This window comes from Dipodomys merriami, unplaced genomic scaffold, assembly GCF_024711535.1.
Source record: "Dipodomys merriami isolate MVZ:Mamm:240054 unplaced genomic scaffold, mDipMer1.0.p SCAF_128, whole genome shotgun sequence".
In the NCBI taxonomy this organism is placed as follows: Eukaryota; Metazoa; Chordata; class Mammalia; order Rodentia; family Heteromyidae; genus Dipodomys; species Dipodomys merriami.
Genome location: NW_027202582.1, coordinates 447,835 through 471,430, shown reverse-complemented (window position 1 = coordinate 471,430; position 23,596 = coordinate 447,835). Strand labels below are relative to the sequence as shown.

Below are 23,596 nucleotides of genomic sequence, written 5' to 3'. Positions count from 1 at the left end.
AGCGAATCACTCTGTGGTGTCAGGCCCATTTCCCAGTGGAGGCTAAGGTATCATGGAAATGTGAACAGACTATGGACAAACCAAGCAAAATAGTTGGAATAGTAGAAGAAGTAACTCAGGTTTATTTCATGCCAGATGTTGGTGGACAGAGAGGAGTTCCTTTCCAATGAGAGAGCATTGATGTAAACACAGGGATTTAATAGACAAGTTTAAGTTGGGGAGGGTGTAGATGTGGGGTAGTCAAGTAGGCTGCAGTTGGGACAGGGGTTTACAGGATACAGGAGCAGGGCAGCCATGTAGGCTGTGGCTGGATCAACAATCACAGTTTCTGGGAAATCATGTCAGACTCTGGGTCAAAAGACAACAGCAGGGCTGAGAGCGAGTGGCGCTTGCCTGTAATCCTAGTTCTTCAGGAGGTTGAGATCTGAGAATCATGGTTTGAAGCCAGCCTGGGCAGGAAAGCACTTGAGACTCATCTCCAATTAAACACTAAACAAGCTGAAGCAGAGCTGTGACTCAAGTGGTAGAGCACTAGCCTTAAGCAAAAGTGCTCAGGGACAGTGCCCAGGCCCTGAGTTCAAGCCCCAGGTACATGCGCATGTGTGCTTGCACACACAAACACACATACAGTAGGAATTTACAGCCACCGGAGGTTCCGTTTTACAACCATGATATCTGGAGTTCAGGAGATAACAGTAGCTTTTACTACTATGGCAGTTTCTCATCATTTTCTGTATTGTATTTCTACTAAGCTCCCTGACAAAGAGAGTTTTCTGAAATGGCCCCAGAGAATGACGTTGATGGGTAGGGAGGCCAATCTCTGGCCAGTAATCAGTATAAATTGATCTTTCAGTAAGTAGACCTCTCATTCCTCAGAGACTATGGTCTTTTGTAATTTGGACAAAAGAGTTGATGCTATCTGGGGGTATTTTCATTTTCTCTGCCAATTTAAGAACAAAAAGGCATGGCAGCCTATCCTTGTGGTGCATGCCTGTAATTCTAATTACCTGGGAGGTTGAGATCTGAGGAGCATGGTTTGAAGCCAGCTAGCACAGAAAACTACATGAAACCTCTTTCCTCCAATTAAATGCCAATAACAAGTTGGAAGTGGTGCTGTGGCTCAAGTGGTAAGAGTGCTAGCCTTGAGCAAAAAAGCTTAAGGACAATGCCCCAGGCCCAGAGATCAAGCTCCAGGACTGGCACCAAGAAAAAAAAAGGCAGCAAAATATTTGAAGTAAATAGTGCAAATTTATTTGAAAGTGAAAGGAAAGAAAGAAAAGTTGGGGGAAGCACACTATCTGAGAATGGAGAGGGGAATTTTCTAGGGGAAAACACCAAGGAGTTTTTATCTGGTTGTGCTATTGGGTCCATAGACCCTTCCTCCTGGGGATTGTATCTTGGTTGGACTGGGTAAGCAGTGGTCACTTGTTGCTGGAGAACTTTCTGATTGGATCCCCCCCACCCCACCCCCCAACCAGAGGTATAAATTTCTGATTGGACTTTTCTCACCTTGTAGCAGAAATCGAGAAGGGGGCGGGCTTGTCTGCTGCTTGGCCTTTGTAAAACACTTTCTAATTGGATCTCCTGAGCAAGGGGTCCTTCTGATTGGATCCCTTCCACCTCAAAACAGGAGAGCTTGTTTTTGTTTTTGTTTTTGTTGGTTGTGGGGCTTGAACTCTGGGCCTGGGCGCTATCCTCAGCTCTTCAGTTCAAGGCAAACACTCTACCACTTGAGCCTTAGCCCCACTTCTAGTTTTCTGAGTGGTTTATTGGAGATAAGAGTCTCATGGATGGGCTGGGAAGGTAGCTCAGTGGTAGAGTGCTTGCCTTGTATGCATTAGGCCCTGGGTTCGATTCCTCAGCACCATATAAGCAGAAAAAGCTGGAAGTGGTGCTATGGCTCAAGTGGTAGAGTGCTAGCCTTGAGCTGAAGAGCTGAGGGACAGTGCCCAGGCCCAGAGTTTAGGCCCCACAACCGGCAAAAAAAAAAAAAAAAAAAAAAAGTCTCATGGAGTTTCCTGTCCGGGCTGGCTTTAAACCTTGATTCGCAGATCTCAGCCTCCTGAGTAGCTAGGATTATAGGCATGAGCCACCAGCACCCAGCTTCGCGTTCCACTTTGTATCTTGTTAACACCTGTTCCAGTCTTGGAACCCATGGTCCGAGGCCCACCAGGAACAAGTAAGGTATTTTGTGCTGCTCTGTTGTTCCCACCAGATTGGCCTTTGCCTCAGCTGCCCTTTATCACCCCTCTCTAGCTAAACAGTCAGTTCACTGTTTCTCTCCTTGTTGCTGGAATAATGTCCCAGTTGGCATTCTTGCTTTTTGCTAGATAAGATTTCCCAACCAGTTGGTCTGATTCCATATTGGAGGGAAGTAACTAGTCAGGGACTCTGTCTGCCAATAAGACATTTCAAGCAAGGGAAATCAATTAGAAATAGCTCCTAAGCAGGGTTTACCTAGAGCCCATTAAGATTAAAAAGCTAAGTCTGACAAATAAGTACTTGTAAAAGTTGTCCCTCAATGGGTCTGACAGCAAATACTCCAGAGGACCAAGTCTGTCCCAAGTCTCCTTGAGCCATGATTGGTTCTTGTTTTCAAGGCCACAAACTATCTCAGTCTCAAACTGATTCAGTTCAGCTCAGGTATTGTTTAGAATCCTTTGTCTTGTAGAATTCCATGAATGAAAAATCACCGGTGAGGGGCTGGGAAGGTGGCTTAGTGGTAGAGCGCTTGCCTTGCATGCCTGAGGCCCTGGGTTTGATTCCTAAGCACCACATAAGCAAAAAGAAAAAAAGCCGGAAGTGGTGCTATGGCTCAAGTGGTAGAGCGCTAGCCTTGAGCTGAAGAGCTGAGGGACAGCGCCCAGGTCCAGAGTTCAGACCCCATGACTGGACCCCCAAAAAAACAAAAACACCAGTGATGAAGTGTGAGAGCAAAATACTGAAGTTTGTATATGTAGAAAGAAAAGCAAAGAAATACTTGCAGAGCAGGGAGAGGTCTTAAGAGTCCATTGTTGCTTGCAATCCTTTCTTTCTGGGTCTTTATGAAATTATGAGCCAGTTGGGAAGTTGGTCATGCATTTCACTGAGGTCACACAGTGCCTACTGGAGAGGGGCTTATTGGCACATTTTCCTTTTTAGCCAGAGGGCAAGTTCTGTGCTGTTCTTTCACATACCACCTGCAGCCTACACAGCCTGCTGGCCCTGTGAGTGCAGCCTGGGTCCATGAAGGTTGGCACAGATAAACGCCACATTCCTAGTAGGACTCAAGAGTTGGAGCAACTTTTGGACCTGCTATCTTCCCTCTGTTGTGTGGACCCAACCTCCCTGCAGCCTCAGGATTGTGACCCACAAGTGACCTGGGCCCTGAGACAGGTTGGTGGTTCAACGAAGGCCAATGGACTAGGGCTGTACAGTGGAGTTCTGGCACAGACTGGTTTTTCTTTTGCCTGGTTGGAGTAGCGCCGGACTCCCCTTCCTCAGATGTGGACACAGTAGAGCTGGACACTTCCACTGATTCGGAGCTCCCGTAATCGCTCTAGCACTTGCTGGTCCAAGCTGGTGGCTCCCAGCCCCTGCCCATTGAGTGCCAGTTTCAGTCCTCCTTCCTGGCATAGAAGCAGCACCTGGCGAGGAGAGTCTGAAGAGGTGACAAGCTTTCACACATATCTCCCTCTGACTGCCTGATGTGCTACTCATGGAGACCCTCCTCCCCGTAGAGGACACAGAGAGAGGTCCCACAGTGGCCTTTGAATCTTCCCAGCCCCAGGCAGGCCTCAGTTTCCTTACCTGCAACTGGGGTTGCTTCCCATTAGAAAGTGGCTGTACATAGGAGCTTTATAATAGGGGAGCTTTATAATAAAGCTGATGCTTGAGCCCCCACTTCATTTAATTATGCTTGGGTTTCATCAACATGGAGGTTTGAGGGCCAATGCCTGGACGATCTCTGCTCCCTTTGGCATCCAGCTTCATACCATCTTCCCCGCTCACCCTTCCCCAGATATGCTCCCTGGTCTTCCAGATCAATATGGGACTCTGCTGTGCACTCTCTCCCAGGATGTGGCCTACCTCGAAGAATCGCTGGGGGTAAAAGAGGAAAGGGGCTGGGATGAGCTTCTTGCGTCCCCAGTGGGAGATCCAGGCCAGCGTCCGGTCTGCGAAGGAAGCCCTCAGGGTCACAGGCACGCGGGCAGCCTCATCTCTCAGGCTCAAGGTGAAACTACAGAAAGCAGGCCAGAGAAGAGGATCAGCCTCCACTGTCCTCCGGCCCGTGCACAGCCCAAGGGAGGTAGAACAGCAGCTGGAGGACTGGCAGTTTCCAAGCGCTAATGACTTAGGTGCTAAGTCCTTAGGAGCACCTAAGTCCTGAGAAGTCAGCACCTAAGTCAGGTGCTCTAGGTAGGTGCTTGGACACATACTAGCTCAGAGAAGTGGAAAGAGCAAGTGTCGCTGGCTGGAGGCTCATGGTGGAGGCCATTATCTAGCTGAAGCCTCAGTTTCTCTTCCTGAAAGGGAAAACTGTGATATTGATAATAGTAGCTAACCCCTCCTTCCCTCCTTCCTTGCCCCATTCTTCCCTCCCTCGCTTCCTCTCTCCCTCCCTTTCTTCCTTCTGTCCTCCTTCCCTCCTCTCCTTTCCTCTCTTCTTTTCTTCCTTCTGTCCTTCCTCCTTCCCTTTCTTTCTCTCCCTCCCTCCCTTTCTCTTTCTTTCTTTCTCTCCCTCTCTTTTCTTTCTTTCTTTTCCTTTTCTTTCTTTCTCTCTTTCTCTTTCCCTCTCTCCCTCCCTCCCTCTCTTTCTTTCACTTTGTAGTCCAGGCTGACTGGCTCCAGCCTCTGGAATGCTATGATTAAGCTAACATTTACTAAGTGATAACTATATTGCCTTAACTATTTTGTACATCATTTAAAGGTTAGAATCAGATTCCAAGGGTTTGACTCTGGCTCTGCTACTTGCTGTGACCCTGGGGGGGAAAAATCACTTAATTTCTCTGTGTTGGTTTCCTCAGCTGTCATTGAGGGGTAATAACAGTACAACATCTCTCTTGTGGGGTTGTTGTTAAATGAATTAGTACAAATAAAGTGATTGGGCAGGACAGTGCTTGGGACATCATAAGCACACAGATGCTACTTGTGTCTAAAAAATAATGCAATATGTATCTTATAAAGCCAGCCCCCCCACCACAAGGAAAAAATAGGAATGAAGGAGTTAATGGGAGTGAAAGATAGGAAGGATCCAGTGCACAATAAGGGTGTTATAGAAATCAGGATCCTTAATCCTCACAGAAAACCTCAGGTGTCATGAAGTTTATCAGCTCATTTAACTAATGAAGGCAGGAAGTTAAATGATTTCTTCTGCTATTCTCAATAGCTTGTCCTAGTGTGTGAGCCAAGATTCATGACTAGACGGAGGGAGGTCTTTCTACTGCCTGGCATCCACCTCTCAAGTAGGGTCCCTAGACTCTGTTCTGTGTCTCAGAAGCTTCTCGATACCTTCTTTGAGGCAGCTGAGGATAAGTGGAGACAGAGGATGCAGATAGTGGGGCCAAGTGGAGGGGAAGCCCACTCTGGTGGGGGGGGGGGGTTTCAGTGGCTCCTATGGATCCCTTCCGGCACTGGAAAGGAGACTTTCAGGTAGGAAGGAAGGTTGGAAGGTAAGGCTGTGGGAGAATGGATATGCATGGAGATGGATATGCATAAGAACATACGGGGCTTCTACACTGTGGCTGGGCCTGTCTCCAGCTTCCTGTCCCACCAGGCACCCATCCCAGACAGGGCTTACAGTCTTCCCACCAGCCTGGGAGCTCTGAGCAGTCCCAGTGTCTCCCTCACCTCACTCCGCAGGACTGGCTAAAGACTCCCTCTAGATGCTCTACAGACTCTGTGCAGCTCTTGGAGGTTGTGGCCAGGCGTCCCACTCAGGCTAGAATGGGAGGGAGGGACAGACCCGCACTGCCAATGAGCTCCAGGGAGCCCGCTTTTGTTTTCTCAGTCCAATGTATTGTTTCTGAAAACAGCAGCAGCATTCATGGCGTGCCTCGCCAAGTGCCAGGCATTGTGCTGCGTCTGCAGGCCTGTGGCCCACAGCTGAACTGGCCTATAGGAATACTGTTCAATCTCAACACCAGATTCAAAAGCTGAGTTATTAAAGGATGGTTTTCAACTTCTCTCTTATTTCTTTATTTTTTGGTTGGTTGTGGGGCTTGAACTCTGGGCCTGGGCACTGTCCCTCAGCTCTTCAGCTCAAGGCGAGCGCAATACCACTTGAGCCACAGCACCACTTCCAGTTTTCTGGTGGTTTATTGGAGATAACAGTCTCACGGACTTTCCTGCCCTGGCTTGAACTGAGATCCTCAGATCTCAGCCTCCTGAGTAGCTAGGATTACAGGCGTGAGCCACCAGTACCGGGCTTCAACTTCTCTTTCAAAAATTGCCAACCACTGGTGGCTCCTGCCTGTAATCCTGTAATCAAAGTTCAAAGTCAACCCCAGAGGAATGTCTGAGACTTATCTCCAATGTACCACCAAAGAGCAGAACCTTAAGTACAAAAGCTCAGGGATAACACCCAGGCACAAACAAGAACCAGACGATGGGACATGACCAGACTCAGGGAAATATTCTTTCTTCCCAACTTGGCACCTCAGCATTTCTGTGAGCTGTGTGGTCTCTGAGTTCGTGTGTATTCCCTCGTTGTGAACTATGCCACTGAGCTACAAGGGCAGGGAAGTGTTCTTTTGATCACTGGCATCTCTTCATTTCCCCTTATCAGATTGGGATTACTTTCCTATTTCTTTTTCCAACAGAGAAACAGAAATAGACTTTTAGAGAGACCTCATGACTTTGTAAGCATTAAGCCCACCTTTGCTGCTCAGCTCCACCCAGACCTGAGCTCCTCCCTGCCCAGGAGTTCCTGCCATACAGCTGGCCCCTCCCTCTCTCCGCCCAGACCCACCTGAACTTCCACCTACCTCACTTCCAACCCCCAGACCCTGCTGCTACCTAGATAGTAGAGGGCACCATGCGCTCTCTCTCCGAGGGAGTATGGCTCCTCTAATAAACCTTGTAATAATCTTGTCCTGTGCCTCCCTGCCTCCACATGGTCCCCTGGGATGGATGTGATGGCTCCTTCCACACTTGCTCAGACAGGTGAAGTTTACAAGAAATCAAGAATCTAACCAGTCATGCCTGGTTTTGGAGGATCATGCTATCCAGGTCTGTGCTTCATGCCTGCCCCCAGAATTCACACAAGGGATCAGTCAAAGGGTAGAGAGGTCAGTGACTTAAACATTCAAACAAAACAAAACAAAGTGCCGGGCACCATTGGCTCACGCCTGAAATCCTAGCTACTCAGGAGGCTGAGATCTGAGGACCCAGGTTTGAAGCCAGCCTGGGCAGGAAAAGTCCCTGAGACTCTTATCTCCAATTAATCACAGAAAAAGTCAGAAGTGGTGTTGTAGCTCAAGTGGTAGAATGCTAGCCTTTAGCCAAAGGACAGCTCCCAGGTCCAGAGTTCAAGGCCCAGGACCGGCAAAAAAAACACAAAAACAGGAAGAACATAGTGCTGTTCCCACTCTCTCCTCTCCTGTCTTCTCTGAGATAATTCTGATACCACCCCACTGTGGAGTACTTACTGTGTACCGCCAGGTACTATCCTGAGTACTACCTCCCACCCCCCAACAAGCATTATCATTAATGTTCAGATAAGGAAGCCCAGGCACAAAGAAGAAAAGCAATTACCCTCAGGTTGCCCAGATCAGTACATTTCCTGAGCAGATGACAACCCAGTCAACTTAGCCTAGATAAGGAAAAAAAAAAAAAAGTCCACTAGTTTTCTTTAAAGTAGCAGGAGGGGGGCTGGGAAGGTGGCTCAGTGGTAGAGCGCTTGCCTTGCATGCTTGAGGCCCTGGGTTTGATTCCTCAGCACCACATAAGCAAAAAGAAAAAAGCCAGAAGTGGCGCTGTGGCTCAAGTGGTAGAGCGCTCGCCTTGAGCTGAAGAGCTGAGGGACAGCGCCCAGGCCCAGAGTTCAGGCCCCATGACCGGACCAAAAAAAAAACAAAAACAAAAAACAAAAAACAAAGTAGCAGGAGGCAGTGGGGCAATCTGGTCTAACAGGATTTCATCCACAGGTCTTGGTTTTAGCACCCCCTGGAGGAGACGTCAGGTAGTACCCATTTAGTAATTGTCCAGGTACCAGCCCCTTCACCCTAGGGCTGTTCCCTAAATTAAGCATGGTAGGAAGTCAGTACCCTCTCTGGGCCTCACCCTGTGCCCGCAAAACTCTTTCCTGGGATCTGGGATGTGGGCCTCGTTGGTCTGAGGAGAGATCAGCTACTAATCCCAATCTCAGCCTGACTTTCATAAGCTCTGTGACTTTAGGCAAAGTACTTCTTTCTGTTTTCTCTTCTGTTTTTTTCTTTTTTGGTCAGTCATGGGGCTTGAGGGGTACTGTCCCTCAGCTCTTCAGTTCAAGGCAATCACTCTACCACTTGAGCCACAGCACCATTTCTGGTTTTCTGGTGGTTAATTGGAGATAATTGAACCATGATCCTCAGATCTCAGCCTCCTGAGTAGCTAGGATTACAAGCGTGAGCACTGGCACCTGGCTTTGTTTTCTCTTCTGTAAGAAGTTAGATGGTGTGCTGGGAAATGAAAAGAAGGGAATGTTTCATTGAATAACTTACTCCTTCGGCTCTTGAATGACCAGTCCTCGAACTATGATGACTTGTCCAGGCCAGAGACCTCGAGAAAGAGCACGTGAGCAGGGCAATTCCTGGAGAAAATAGGAGATCACCGAGTAGGGCGGTTACAGGTGTTCAGGATGGGCTCCACCAGCTACCCTTGGGGACCTGGCTAGCACCAGGGCAGGCAAATTTACCTGTTTGCTTGAAGCTAGGAGATTCAGCTCTGCCCTCTTAAGCACCTGCTGCATGCCTGCAGGAAGCTCCCTCTAACCATTCATGCTGAGCTCAGTATGTGAGCACCATGACTGCTCTCTGAATTGTCAGAACTATTCAGTGGCTTACCCTCCCCCAGCCTGTGAGTAGCTACAGGGCCAGGGCTGGCGTGTCCCTCTGTTCTAATACCTGGTCCTGGGTCTGTGCACAGGGTAAATGGAGAGAAGGTAAACTGAGGCTGCTTGGGGCTTGAGCCTGGAGCTGTGCAGCCCACCCACAGCAGCAGTATTCCAAAAAGAAAGGGAAACTGCTGAGCACTGGTGGCTCATGCCTGTAATACAAGCTGCTCAGGAGGCTGAGATCTGAGGATCATGGTTGGAAGCCAGTTCAGACAGGAAAGTGGGTGAGACTCTTATTTCCAGCAAAAGGTTGGAAGTGAAAAACCAGAAAGCAGGTACTTAAAAGGAGTCAGGTGTGGTCAAAGGGAAAATGAATGAAGAGGAGCAGGGGGAAATGCAAACAAGAATTTAATGTATTGCCTACAAAATTAAGAAGAGTGAGGGAAGGGGTAGGCAGAGGAGGAATGCGTGAGTATAGGGAAAGGGGTGACATTGTTCAGGATATACTCTATTCATAAACTGCTTTGTTAAATAGCAAATCCTTTGTCTAACTATTTAAAGATAATTTTTTTTAAGCCAGAAGTGCAGCTGTGGCTCAAGTGGTAGCATGCTAGTCTTGAGCACAAAAGCTCAGGGACAGTGCCCAGGACCAGCAAAAAAGAAAACCATGGGGACAGAGGGAGCCACGAGTGGACCACAGGAACGTCACTTACCAGCCGAGCACTGTACAGCAGAAAGGGCTGTCGGGAAAGAAGGAAGCAGGATGAGGCTATTGGTGTTTGCTTGGGGGAAACTTCCTCATGCCATTCTTACATACTGGGGAAACTTGGGGTGTGAGCTTCTTATAGCAATGAGAGAGTCCTTGGGGCCCCAGTAGGGTCCTCTTTTTTTTTTTTTTTTTTTTTTTTTTTTTTTTTTTAATTTTTTTATTGTAAAGATTCTATACAGAGGGTTACAGTTACATGAGTGGGGTAATGAGTACACTTCCTCTTGAACATTGTTACCCCCTCCATTGTTTTCTCCCTACCATCCCCTCCCTCCCTCCCTTCCCCAAGGTTCTTTTTTTTTTTTTTTTTTTTGATTGTGATTAAGTGATTACTTAATTTCCGGAAATTCACAGTATTGTGGAATAATGATGCTCATTTAAAGTCACACGTTCATTCTAACTTTCCTGGAGCAAATTGTCTATCACAGTCTGTAATATATAACGGTGTTCATATGTTATATACCATACACGTGATCAGCAGCATGGGGATATTTAGTAGTGGTTCAACCAGATGAGTGGGAGTTCTTTGTTTCTTAAGTCCTGTTAGTTTTGTCATATCACCTAACATTTTGGATTTATCATCCGCTTATCAGGGAGACCATGTACTGTTTGTCTCTTCGTTCTTGGCTTACCTCGCTCAACATGATTCCTTCTAGCTCCATCCATTTCCCTGCAAATGCCATTATTTTGTCATTTCTAATGGCTGCATAATATTCCATTGTGTATAGATACCACAATTTTTGGATCCATTCATCTGTGGTGGGGCATCTAGGTTGTTTCCATATCCTAGCTATTGTGAACAGTGCTGCAATAAACATGGAGGTGCACGTGTCTTTGTATATTGGTTCCTGTTGTTCAGGGTAGATGCCTAGAAGTGGTATGACTGGGTCGTAAGGGAGGTCAATCTTTAGCTTTCTAAGGACCCTCCAGACTGCTTTCCAAAGTGGTTGTATGAGTGTACATTCCCACCAGCAGTGTAATAGCGTTCCTCGTTCTCCACATCCCCTCCAGCATTTGTCGTTGGCTGATTTGTGGATGTGGGACATTCTGACTGGGGTAAGGTGGTATCTCAGGGTTGTCTTTATTTGCATTTCCTTCACCACCAGGGATGATGAACATTTCCTCATGTGTTTCTTTGCCATTTTTATTTCTTCATTTGAGAAGTCCCTCTTTAGTTCCCTTGCCCATTTAGTAATTGGTTTGTTAGGTTTGGGAGGGATTAGTTTCTTGAGTTCCCTGTATATACAGGATGTTAACCCCTTGTCTGATATATTGCTGGTAAATATTTTTTCCCAATTAGTTGGTTGTCTTTCTAGCTTGGTTGCGATAGCTTTATCTGTGCAGAAGCTTTTTATTTTAAGGTAGTCCCATTTGTCGAGTCTCTCTCCAATTTGTTGTGACCCTGGGACTCTGTTCAGGAAGTTCCTTCCTGTGCCTATTAGTTCAAGTGTCTCTCCTACTCTGTCCTGCAGTAGTTTCAGAGATTCAGGTTTAATGTTAAGGTCTTTAATCCATTTTGAGTTGATGTTGGTGCATGGTGATAGGCTGGGGTCCACTTTTAGTTTTCTGCATGTGGCTGCCCAGTTTTCCCAGCACCAGCGGTTGAAGAGGCTGTGTTTCTTCCATTGTATGTCTTTGGCTCCTTTGTCGAATATCAGCTGGCTGTAGGCCTGTGGATTTATTTCTGGGTCTTCTATTCTGTTCCATTGGTCTTCGGGTCTGTTTTTGTGCCAGTACCATGCTGTCTTTGTTATTATAGCTCTGTAGTAGAGTTTGAAGTTCGGCATGGATAGCCCTCCCATATTGTCTTTATCCCCTAGAATTGTTTTGGCTATTCTAGGTCTTTTGTTGTTCCATATGAATTTTTGGACTGTTTTCTGTATTTCAGAGATGTACGTCATTGGGATTTTAATAGGAATTGCGTTGAATTTGTATATTAGTTTTGGAAGTATTACCATCTTTACTATATTAAGTCGGCCTATCCAGGAGCATGGGAGGTCTTTCCATTTCCTAGTGTCTTCTGCAATTTCTTTCTTTAACTTTTTATAGTTCTCATTAAATAGTTCTTTTACATCTTTGGTTAGGTTAATTCCTAAATATTTTATTTTTCGGGAGGTTATTGTGAATGGGGTTGCTCCCTTTATTTCCCTCTCTTCCTGTACATTATCAGTGTATAGGAAGGCAACTGATTTTTGTGGGTTTATTTTGTATCCTGCTATTTTGCCAAAGTGATTTATGATTTCTAAGAGTTTGGGGATGGAGTTTTTGGGATCTTGGAGGTATAGTATCATGTCGTCTGCAAAAAGGGATAGTTTAACTTCTTCTTTTCCTATGCGGATCCCTTTAATGTCTTTTTCTTGCCTTATTGCCCTGGCTAAGGGTTCTAGGACTATATTGAAGAGGAGTGGAGACAGTGGGCATCCTTGCCTTGTTCCTGATTTTAGGAGAATTGGTTGTAGCTTTTCCCCATTAAGTATAATATTGGCTATTGGTCTGTCATAAATGGCTTTTATTGTTTTTAGAAATGTTCCTTCTATTCCTATTTTCTCCAGAGCTTTTAGCATGAATGAATGTTGAATTTTGTCAAAGGCCTTTTCTGCATCTGTAGCGATAATCATGTGATTCTTGACCTTGGCTCTGTTGATATGTTGGATTACATTTATTGACTTACGTATGTTAAACCATCCCTGTGTCTCTGGGATGAAGCCTACCTGGTCATAGTGAATTATTTTTTTTATGTGTTTCTGGATTCTGTTAGCTAGAATCTTGTTAAGGATCTTTGCATCTGTGTTCATCAAGGAGATTGGCCTGTAATTCTCCTTTTTGGTTGGGTCTTTGCCTGGTTTGGGGATGAGTGTGATATTGGCTTCGTAGAATGAGTTTGGGATAGCTCCTTCCTTCTCTGTTTCTCTGAAGAGCTTGAGGAGTATGGGTATTAGTTCTTGTTTGAAGGTCTTATAGAATTCTGCTGTGAATCCATCTGGTCCTGGGCTTTTTTTTGTTGGAAGACTTTTGATAGCTTCCTGTATCTCATTATAGGATATTGGCTTATTTAATTGGTTAACTTCTTCTTTGCTCAGTTTGGGCAACTTGTATTTCTCTAAAAATGCATCCATTTCTGCCCGATTTTCTTCCTTTAGAGAGTATAGCTTTTGAAAGTAGTCTGTTAGAATTGTTTGGATATCTTGGGTACGTGTGGTGATGTTTCCCGTGGCATCCCTAATCCTATTAATATGGGTTTCCTCTCTTCTTTTTTTAATTAATCTAGCCAATGGGCCATCAATTTTGTTTATTTTTTCAAAGAACCAGCTTTTTGTTTGGTTTATTTTGGTTATGGTTTTCTGATTTTCTAATTGGTTAATCTCTGCTTTTAATTTGGTTATCTGGCTTCTTCTAGTAGCTTTAGGTCCCATTTTTTCCTGTTTTTCTAGCTGTTTTAATTGCAACATGAGATTATTTACTTGGTCTGTCTCCATTCTCTTGATGTGGGCACTGAGGGCAATAAATTTGCCCCTCAGGACTGCTTTTGCTGTGTCCCACAAGTTTCTTTGTGAGGTGTTTTCATTTTCATTGAGTTGTAGGAAATGCTTTATTTCTTCTCTGATCTCTTCTGTTATCCAGGCATTGTTAAGGAGTGTGCTGTTCAATTTCCATGTATTGGAGAAATTTCTGCGGTATGCTTTGTTATTGAGAGCTAGCTTGATTCCACTGTGGTCAGATAGGATACAGGGGATTATGTCGATCCCTTTGTATTTGCTTAAGTTCCTTGCATGAACTATGATATGGTCTATTTTGGAGAAAGTTCCATGAGCTGCTGAGAAGAATGTGTACTGTGTTGTTTTAGGGTGAAATACTCGGTAGATGTCAGTTAATTCCGCTTGCAGTATGGCCTCTCTTAATTCGGTAGCTTCTTTGCCAATCCTCTGGTTGGTAGACCTGTCCTTTGGTGAGAGTGGTGTGTTAAAGTCTCCTAGTATTATCGTATTGGGATCTATTTTATTCTGTAAGTTTGAGAGCATTTGTTTGACATATCTGGGTGCACCAATATTTGGGGCATATAAGTTGATGATGGTTATATCCTCCTCTTGGATTGTTCCCTTTATTAATATGTAGTGTCCGTCCTTGTCTTTCTGTACTGATTTTAATGAAAAGTTTATTTTGTCAGATATCAGGATAGCTACACCTGCTTTCTTACTGGGGGCGTTTGATTGGTAGATCCTTTTCCACCCCTTCACTCTGAGTTTGTTTGTATGTTTGGCTGAGAGGTGGGTCTCCTGAAGGCAACAGATGGATGGGTCTTGTTTTCTTATCCAGTCCTCAGTTCGTTTTCTTTTAATTGGTGAATTCAGCCCATTTATATTAAGAGAAAGTATAGAGAGATGCATTGTTGTCCCTGCCATTCCGTTTTCCTAAGTTTTTCTTTTTTCCTTTCCTCCTGTGCTTGCTCAGTTAGACTTTGAGTAACGCCTGTTTGGGGCAGGCCCCAGTTCCTGGCTGCTTTCTTCAGGTTGTGTCCCCCCTCTTAGAATTCTTTGTAATGCTGGCTTAATGTTTATGTATTCATTTAGTTTTTCTTTGCTATTAAAAGTTTTCAGTTCTCCATCAAATGTGAATGCTAGCTTTGCCGGGTAGATCAGTCTGGGTTGGCAGTTATTGGCTCTCAGGGCTCGTATGGTGCTTTCCCAGGCTTTTCTTGCATTCATTGTTTGTGTGGAGAGATCTGCAGTAATTCTTATTTTTTTCCCATTGTAGTATAGCTCCTTCTTCATTTTTGCTGCATGCAGGATTGTTTCCTTATTATTCAGATCTATCATTTTTACTATAATGTGTCTAGAAGTGTTTCTCCTGGGGTCTTGCTTGTTGGGTGTTCGATAAGCTTTTGTGATGTAGTTAAGATGGTCGTTTTTGAGGTGGGGAAAATTTTCATTGATTATATTGTTAAATAGGTGGTGCATTCCCTTGCTCTGGAATTCCTCACCTTCGTCCACTCCAATTATGCGAAGGTTAAATTTTTTAGCATTATCTGCTTGCTCTTGAATATCCCTTTGGTTTAATTTGAGTAATTTTTCCATATCTGTCACTTTTTGGTCCAGTTGGTGTATTCTGTCTTCTGTATCTGACACTCGACCTTCCATTTCATTCACTCTGTTGACAGTGGCTTCTATTGTGGTTTGCATGGAGGAAATGGATCCCTTTATGGATTCAATGTTGGTTCTCAGAGTACTGATCTCACCTCTCAATGAGGTATGCATTACCTCTAATTTGGCGTTTATCTCACTTCTTACTGAGGTTTGTGCAGCTTCTATTTTTGCATGCATCTCTTGTTTGATACCCTGTATCTCTTTGGATAGATCATCCTTGTGCTCTTTCAATTTCTGATCAATTTCTCGCTTTATTTCTTGAGTCATTGCCTCCAGCAACCCTTGGAAGTAGCCTTTGTCTTCCATTCCTGCTTTGCTCCCACTGGGGCTCTCCCCTGTGTGGCTGCTGGCTTTTGAGGTGAGCTTGCTGTCCTGGGTGGTAGTAAACCTTGTGATTTTTCTCTGTGATTTTCGCATGGAGGTTCAGGAGACTGCTCTTCAATTTTGTTTTGGTGTGTCTGTCTTTGCTTGGTTGCTGATTCTGTATTGGTAGAGAGAGTCTGTGCCTGATCTGGGTTCTGTTGGGAGCCTATTTCCAGCTGCTATTCTGTCTTACTTAGGATTCTCAGCTCTCTGCTGTAGATTGCTGGCAGTTCCCGCCTTTGGAAGGGTTGAGCAGCCTAGACTGCTTGTGTTTGCTCCTACGGGTGCTCTTGTGAAGAACAGATGCTCTGGATGCACTCTCCCAAATGCTGGAGTCTGCTATGGGCTCCTGATGTGTTTTTGTTTGTTTGTTTTGGGCTGGTTGTGGGCTTGAACTCTAGGTTTGGGTGCTGTCCCTCAGCTTTTCAGCTCAAGGCTGGCACCCTACCGTTTGAGCCACAGCACCACTTCTGACCCTTTTTGCTTTTGTGATGCTGAGGAATCAGATCCAGGGCCTCATACATCCAAGACTATCACTCTATTGCTGAGCCGCCTTAACAGTCTGAGCTCCTGCTTACTATCAGGTGCTGGCAGCCTGTGTTGCCCAATTCCCAGTCTAGGGTATATGGGTGGAGTTTTGGTGGGGTTTGGGCTTCTCTTGTCCTGGGCCTCCAGGTCTTTTGTTGTCACAGGCGTGCTTCCCGGGGGAGTGTTGTTTCCTGGTTTTCTCCCCTCTGTTGAGGCGTATGCTCAGCTTTTTACTTCAATTGGGAGGAGTTGGTTGTGTTGTTCAGGCGCCGGATCCCCGGGCCTGGTTCCGGCCCCAGCCTGGAGCGCGCTTGTTAGGCCTGTGCTGATGTGTATACCACCTAGGTTATGCAGCCTGGAGCGCACTCGTTAGGCCTGTGCTGATGTGTATACCACCTAGGTTATACAGCCTGGGGGACACAGTTCAAATTTCTTCTACTGTTGGTAGTCTTGACCCAGGGGCGCTGTTCCTGGCTTGGGCATTTAAGCTCCCTTCCAGGGGTGCTCTTGCTCTAGCCTGGCCAGCTGAGTGTGCTCCACGGGCTGGTGGAGCTCTCAAACAGTTCCCAGTTTTAGTGGGTCCTGTGGTCCGGGTGTTGGGGTAGGGAGTCTAGGTCAGGGTCTGGGGATTCCCTCCAGCTCTGGTCTCCCTTGAGGGATACACTTCCCCTGTGGGGTACTCACCCTGGAGCTGGTTGTTTCTGTGTGGTGTAGGTCGTCAGTTGTTGTTGCAATCCGGGCTGGGTTGGGCGGTGGTGGCTCTGTGTGATTCTTTTCTGTCTCTGCCTCTGTCGAAGCTGTCGGGTCAAGAGTGTCCCCGCTCAGACAGCTTCTTCGCGGTACCTCTGGGGCCCGAGTGGCCCCGCCGGGTCGTTGCGATCGTGATCGGGCGGGCGGGTGGGTGGTCTGCAGACAGTTCCCTTTGCGCGCTGCTGGCGGTTTTGGCGGGATGGAACCTCTCTGCTCGGGTGGAGAGTGCCGGGTCGTTGCGATCGCGATCGGGCGGGCGCGCTGCTGGTGCCGAGCGGCTTTGGCGGGATGGAGCCTCTCTGCTCAGCCCAGTAGGGTCCTCTTAAATGCAGAGACCCAACATCTCTGGATTACATCGTGGGGGGGGGGCATGTGCCTCATCTCCCCTTCGGTGAGACCAATCTACCCATGTGTACAGGGCCGTTCTGAGAACCACAAACTCCAACAGAAACGCATCTTCTGATGGGACTCACAGATTCTGGGAGCCACCCTCATCTACTTTCCCAAGCTGGTCCCAGACAGGGGCTGGGAGAGGTAAATGCAGGTTCTCTAGGGGCTGATGGGAGCTGGGCAGATCCATGGCCATGTGAGCAGAGAGAGAAGGGTCAGCCGAGCCCGGTGCTGAGAGTGGAGGGGCAGAAGAACCCGCCTGTCCCAATAGTGTGGTTGTCCAATGCTCAACGGCAAGGACCAGCCTTGCTGCCAGGAAACTCACATGTCCGGCTGGATATTCTTTGCTGCCCTCTGCAAATGGCTGTTTGGGAAGAGGAAAAACAAAGACAAGCACTGGCAATATTCAGGATTATTGGAAGCCTTACGAGCCATTTATTTGACCCTGGCCTTCCCTTCCTCCAGCCCACACAGCTTGTCGTGGGTCCTAAATCTGGAATTTTGAAACTATGGATTCCTGGCCTTGTCTCTGACAGGACAAACCACAACCTCCAGGGGCTGACTCAAACGCCCGAACTTGGAAGGATTTTCTTAGCCAGCTTGCTGGAGCTATGTGGCTTTATTTATTTTGTCCATTGTGAGGCTTGAACTCAGGGCCTAGGCACTGAGTACTTTTGCTAATGCTCTACTACTTTGAGCCACAGAGCTACTTCCGCTTTTCTGGGGGTTAATTGGAGATAAAAGTCTTACTGACTCTGGGGCTGGCTTTGAACCGCAATCCTCAGATCTCAGCTTCCTGAGTAGCTAGGATGACAGATGTGAGCCACTGGTGCCCAGCTTGCTACATGGGCTTTAATAAGCCAAGTCCTTCCCTGGCTGGCCATAGCTCCTCCAAGTTGTCCAGCCCCCCTGCAGCCAGGACAGACTCCTGCCTGTGGCTCCTGCACACCTTTCTGCTGTCACCTTGCCTCCCTCCTCCCCCGATTCACTTCTGACACTTCTGTGGCTCTTCCTCTTAGGTGATTACTAGTGTCCAAGGTTTCCTTTGTCTCGTGGTCTGTGGTGGGTGATTGGGCCCCAGGCTTGTGTGGGGATCAGGCGAAGTCAAAGGCCATTAGCACGCAAGCCAACTTACATTGATGTTAAGGAATCCAACCGCTTTCACCAAGATGTCGCCATAGATACCCAGAGTATTTACCCGGCACAGCGGGAGCCGGTAGCGGAAGTGGAGAAAGTGCTTTCCATTTACGCTCACCTGGAGAGGCAGAGGGCTTGGCTTGATGGAGTCTAGTGTTCACTGGATCCATTAGCTCATGCCAGGCATCAGTGAACATGACTCCCTGGCTTTGTACCTATTTCGCTTCATACCAAACATATGATGAGCTTAAGTAACTAACCTAAGGTAGCTGGGCGACCTCACCCCCACCCCCGCCCTCCTGGCTCACTGTAATCCTAGCTACTCAGGAGGCTGAGATCTGAGGATCACGGTTCAAAGCCAGCCCGGGCAGGAAAGTCTGTGAGACTTTTTTTTTTTTTTGGGTCCGGTTGTGGGGCCTGAACTCTGGGCCTGGGTGCTGTCCCTCAGCTTTTCAGCTCAAGGCTAGCACTCTACCACTTGAGCCACAGTGCCACTACCGGCTTTTTTCTTTTTGCTTATGTGGTGCTGAGGAATCAAACCCAGGGCCTCAGGCATGCAAGGCAAGTGCTCTACCACTGAGCCACCTTCCCAGCCCTGTGAGACTCTTATCTCCAATAAACCACTAGAAAACTGGAAGTGGTGCTGTGGCTCAAGTGGTAGAGTGCTCACCTTGAGCTGAAGAGTGTAGGGACAGCGCCCAGGCCCAGAGTTCAAGCCCCATGACTGACAAAAAAAATAAAAAAAAATAAAATAAAAAATACATTTAAAAAAATAACCTAAGGTAGCAAATGTTGTTCTAGGGCTTGAACTCAGAGCCTGGGCACTCTCCTTGAGCATTTTTGCTTATGGCTATCCCTCTACCACTTGAGCCACAGCACCTCTTCTGGCATTTTTGGTGGTTAATTGAGATAAGAATCTCATCTGGCTTTGAACCAGGATCCTCAGATCTCAGCCTCCTAGTGGCTGGGATTATAGGCATGAGTCACCCAGCTCCATGTCCTCCTTTTATCTATGACAAAGCATTGCTTTTACTTAGCAGACATGAAGCATTCCCATCATCCCACCTACAGATGAGGAAACTGAGGCCCGAGAGGCTGAGGGCTCACTCAGACCCCCGGCCGGCCCCTCACCAGCTGCCTGGTCCTCTGGAGCTGTCAGAAGGTCCCATCATGTCTGATACGTTCATATCAGAAGTCAGAGTGTTGAGGTCAAGTTCTCTTTCTCTGACCCCTGTAGCCTCAGCTGGCAGATAATCATGAGAGCACCTGCCTTGGAGGGTGTAGTAAGAACTAAATGAGCTGATGCATGCAAAGGGTTTAAAACAGTGACTGGCAGGTACCCTGAGCGCTTGTTACCACTAAGACATTAGATCTCTCTCTAGAGTCAAGCACTATAGAGTTCTCTTTGTGTGTGCCCACACACACACATACCAGTCCTGGGTCTTGAACTCAGGGCCCGGGCACTGTCCCTGAGCTTTTGTGCTCAAGGTTAATACTCTACCACTTTAGCCATAGCTCCACATCTGGCTTTTTGCTGGTTAATTGGAAAAAGTCTCATGAACTTTCTTTCAGGCTGGCTTTGAACTGTGATCCTCAGATCTCAGTCTCCTGAGTAGCTAGGATTACAGATGTGAGCCACCAGCGCCCAGCCAGAGAGCTCTTTTGCTGCCAGCCTGGAACAAGGTATGGCAGGTCCTTGGTTCTCTCCCTACAAAGCTGAATGGTCCAAGGGAAGGGAGAGAAGAGGGGTTCAAGTTCTTGATTAGTCAACAATGATGGTGTCTACTCACCTTCATCTCCTCGTTCTCAAAGAGAAAGAGGATGACGAAGCTGGCCCCTCTCTGCAGGTCCAGGCCAGGCCAGCGGACCTCTGCCTGCCACTGTCCACTGTGCAGGCTGTTGCAGATGACATGGGGCGTGGTGGTGTGGAAGCGAGGGTTGAAGTGGATGGCAATGTCTGGCCGGGGACTCAGGCTGCAGCCACACTGAAAGTCCACCTGAAACCTAGGGTCAGTGAGTGGCATCTGGCTGTGCCACTCTGCTCATAACCCACAGAGATCCCCAAGGCAAAGATCAGCCCTCAGCCCAAACCCTCTCACTTTGAGTTCCAGCACTGCCCACCTGCACCCCCCTTCCCCGCACTCCCTTCCCCGCATCCCCCTTCCCCGCGACCCCCCCTTACCTGCGGGCGTGCAGAGGGACCACACCCTGAAGCATGACCATCTTGCCTGCATACAGACCGCCAAAGATTGTGGTGACATAAGGAATTACCTGAACAAAAAGGAATGAAACCTCCACATGCAGGCCGGAGAGAGAACCCACGGCCTAGCTGTTTGGGATGTGGAAAGGGAAGAACAAGAAACTCAATGTCCTCACCCCAAATAGAAAAAGAAAAAGAAAATGCAAACTAGGATTTCATTAGAAATTTTTTTTTTAATAAACCATGTAAAAAAATCAGTTTTCCCTGGGATAGTCTCTCCAGCCTATTACCTTTCTTTTTTTTTTTTCTTTCTTTTTTTCACTTATGTGGTGCTGAGGAATCAAACCCAGGGCCTCTGGCATGCAAGGCAAGCACTCTACCACTGAGCCACCTTCCCAGCCCCTCCAGCCTATTACCTTTCTTTGGGATGTACACATATCAAAGCCCTGAGGACGCATGGTTCATCCCCACTGCCTGCTTAGAGCGCCAGCCAATTGGCTCTCCCGAGTCCTAGGCACAATGGGCTGTGTGAGCCAGTGAGGCGGGCACGGCCTGGATGCGACACTGGTCCCCTACAGGCTTGGTGTGGAGGCTTCCTGAGGCCTGTTTAAGAATCAGGATCTGGGAACTGAGAGCTGGCCTTGACTGGGACTCTTGGAGAAATACCTAGCACTGATCAGCTACCCACCTGGCCTACCTTTCTTCTCTTTCCTGAACCTCAGTAGAGAAGGGCTAGCTGGCTGTTTTCCCTGTGAGATCACCTGCCTCTCAAAGCTAGAACTCACTACCCAGGAAGGAGGCTGAGATCTGAGGATCGTCCTTTAAAGCCAGCCTGAGCAGGAAAGTCCATGAGAGTCTTATCACCAATCAACTATCAAAAAGCCAGAAGTGGAGTTGTGGCTCAAGTAAGTGGTAGGGTACCAACCTTGAGCAAAAAGCTAAGCAAGAGTACTGGCCCTGAGTTCAAGCCTGAGTACCGGCAAAAAGCACAACATAAAAATGTTAAAAAGCCCAGTGCTGGTGGCTCATGCCTATAATCCTAGCTACTCAAGAGGCTGAGATCGGAGGATCACATGGTTCAAAGCCAGTCTAAGCAGGAACGTCCATGAGACTCTTAGCTCCGATGAACCACCAGAAAATTGGAAGTGGCTCTGTGGCTCAAGTGGTAGAGCACTCGCCTTGAGCTGAAGAGCTGAGAGACAGTTGCCCAGGCCTAGAGTTCAAAATCCATGACTGATTTTTTAAAAATTGAAAAAAAAAAAAGGGTTGAGCTTTGCTTTTCCCCTTTGGTAGGCTCAGCACCTGTCAGTTGACACAGCATGGGCTTGGTGGAGATGTTTGCAGAAGGAATGTAAGTAGAACAGCACATACACTTTGGACAGGATCACAAGCTTGCCAAGCTGCAGTGGCAATCAGAAGCCCAAGATCACCTGGAAAGAACGGAGATCTCAGCATCGCCTTCCAGGAGAGCTTCCAGCAGGGATCTTGATTCCTGAACCTTCTTAGGGATCTTGATTCCTGAACCTTCTCTCCCCACTAGACCGATCCACCTTTCCTGGCCTAAGGGCATTTCAGGAGGAACCTTAAAGGTTCCAGGCTAGGGTTTCCATATGTCAGTGCAGCTCCTGGCTTTCCCTTCCCACACCCCTGCTCCTTGCGGAGTATGTGATTGACTGGGCTCATGCAGCCTCTGGGAGCAGAGGGCCAAGTAAGGGAAAGGGATCTTCAGTGCTCACTAGTTGCGGAACTAGTGCTGGGAGTTTAGTACTCTGTAAAGCCTCTGTACCTTCAGAATATCTCCCAGGCACTAGAACAGGAGGAGGGAGAGTGGACCCCCTCCCCCATCCCTGATCAGAAGGCTCCCCCAAGCCTCCCTCCCAGGCTAGAGATGAAACTGCTTTTCTTAATAATCAGTGTTCCCCCTCAATGACCCCCCTTACCCCAAACCCCATTTTTCCAGCCACCCAAAGTAGTAGGAGCACAGCACTGGATTTCTTTCTAAGGCTAAATAAAATTCAAGGACCCAGCCAGGCACTGGTGGCTCACGCCTGTCATCCTAGCTACTCAGGAGGCTGAGATCTGAGGATCAGGGTTCAAAGCCAGCCTGGGCAGGTCAGTCCCTGAGTCTCTTATCTCCAATAAACCACCAGAAACCTGGAAGAGGCGCAGTGGTTCAAGTGGTAGAGCACTATCCTTGAGCTGAGGAGCGCAAGGACAGCACCCAGGCCCAGAGTTCAAGCCCCATGACTGACAAAAGAAAAAATGAAATAACATCCAAGGATCCAGGCACACCTAAGTGGGGATTTGCGGATCAGCCACTTTGCTAAACTCAAAAAGAATCATCTAGAGCCCCAGGCAAGCCCTAGGAATGCAGGGTCCAAGACTCAAGTGGTCTCTGTCCCAGGAAGTTGTGGGCCGGAGGGGGGGGTGCCCTGAGACAGTTCAGGGTCCCAGCGCAGGGTCAGCGGCTCACCGGGTGGAAGACGGGCGGCTGCAGGATGAAGCTGTCAGGAATTGGGTCCAGGGCTTCTCCAGGTGCCATGAGGGGTGGGGCAGCTGCGCCTCGGGCTGCGGATCTCAATTCCAGGAGCTCTGCGTGCACTGGACTCGCCCTTTCCCAGCCAGCCTCCTCCGCCCCGCGCAGCTCTGCCAGCTGTTAGCCTGACCTGTGCCCTGAAGGCTCCTAATGCTGTTTGCGGGAGACCTGGGAGGGGAGCTGCCACCTCAGGCCCACACAAGGAAGGCCCCAGCTGCGGGGGTGCAAGCAGCTCCGGGGAGACTGGCGCTCTTTCCAGAAACTCTGTGTTCAGGGGCGTGTCACTGGCCCTGGCCATCCAACTGGCTCCTCTGGGACTGAAGCACATGGCCAAAGCAGGAGGAAGCCAGGGGCCGGCTCCTCAGAAGGCCAGGGGGATTTGTGTTTCCAGAGGCTTCCCTGACCCCCCCCTCCCCCCATCAGAGCAGGGGGTGGTGTAGGTCAGAGCTGGAGAAATACTACCACACCTCCAGCTTCTGGGATCCTCCTACTCACATTAATCTGTCTCATTTCCCTGTCACCTTCCCCTTTCCCTCCTCCTCCTCTTCCTTCTTGTCTTGTGTTCCCGGAAGCTCCATTTCAGCATTAGTTGGAAATGTCAGGGCCCAGCTGGCATCACAAGAAACTGGAATGAGCAGAAAGGGGGTTGGAGGGTCCCCTGAGGCTCAGAAGAGGCAAGCCATGGGCCGTGGGATCACTGGGCTTCAGAGGAAAGAGACCCGGATGCTGGCATGCTCAGCCTCTGCTTGAATGAACTTTGTACTCTTGGACA

The 23,596-nt window shown here is 47.9% G+C and overlaps 1 protein-coding gene across 5 annotated transcripts; it reads right to left on the bottom strand.

The window, feature by feature from the left end:
• Positions 1-1,228: 1,228 nt before the first annotated feature.
• On the bottom strand, positions 1,229-23,067 carry LOC138824238 (galectin-12-like). Of its 5 annotated transcripts, XM_070017931.1 has the most exons (10): positions 22,762-22,844; positions 21,591-21,718; positions 20,271-20,359; positions 19,879-20,092; positions 18,087-18,206; positions 17,277-17,315; positions 9,727-9,753; positions 8,682-8,770; positions 4,069-4,219; positions 1,229-3,626 (listed from the first exon to the last, which is right to left on the bottom strand). In XM_070017931.1, exons 3-10 carry the CDS (start codon positions 20,309-20,311, stop codon positions 3,480-3,482), a joined length of 828 nt encoding a protein of 275 aa, XP_069874032.1. In that variant the 5' UTR covers positions 20,312-20,359; positions 21,591-21,718; positions 22,762-22,844; the 3' UTR covers positions 1,229-3,479. The 5 variants fall into 5 exon arrangements, with proteins under 5 accessions (XP_069874032.1, XP_069874028.1, XP_069874030.1 ...); XM_070017927.1 differs by lacking the exon at positions 21,591-21,718 and having other exon boundaries at positions 22,762-23,067; XM_070017929.1 differs by lacking the exons at positions 21,591-21,718; positions 22,762-22,844 and adding an exon at positions 21,719-21,832 and having other exon boundaries at positions 19,879-20,085.
• Between the last annotated feature and the right edge of the window lie 529 nt (positions 23,068-23,596).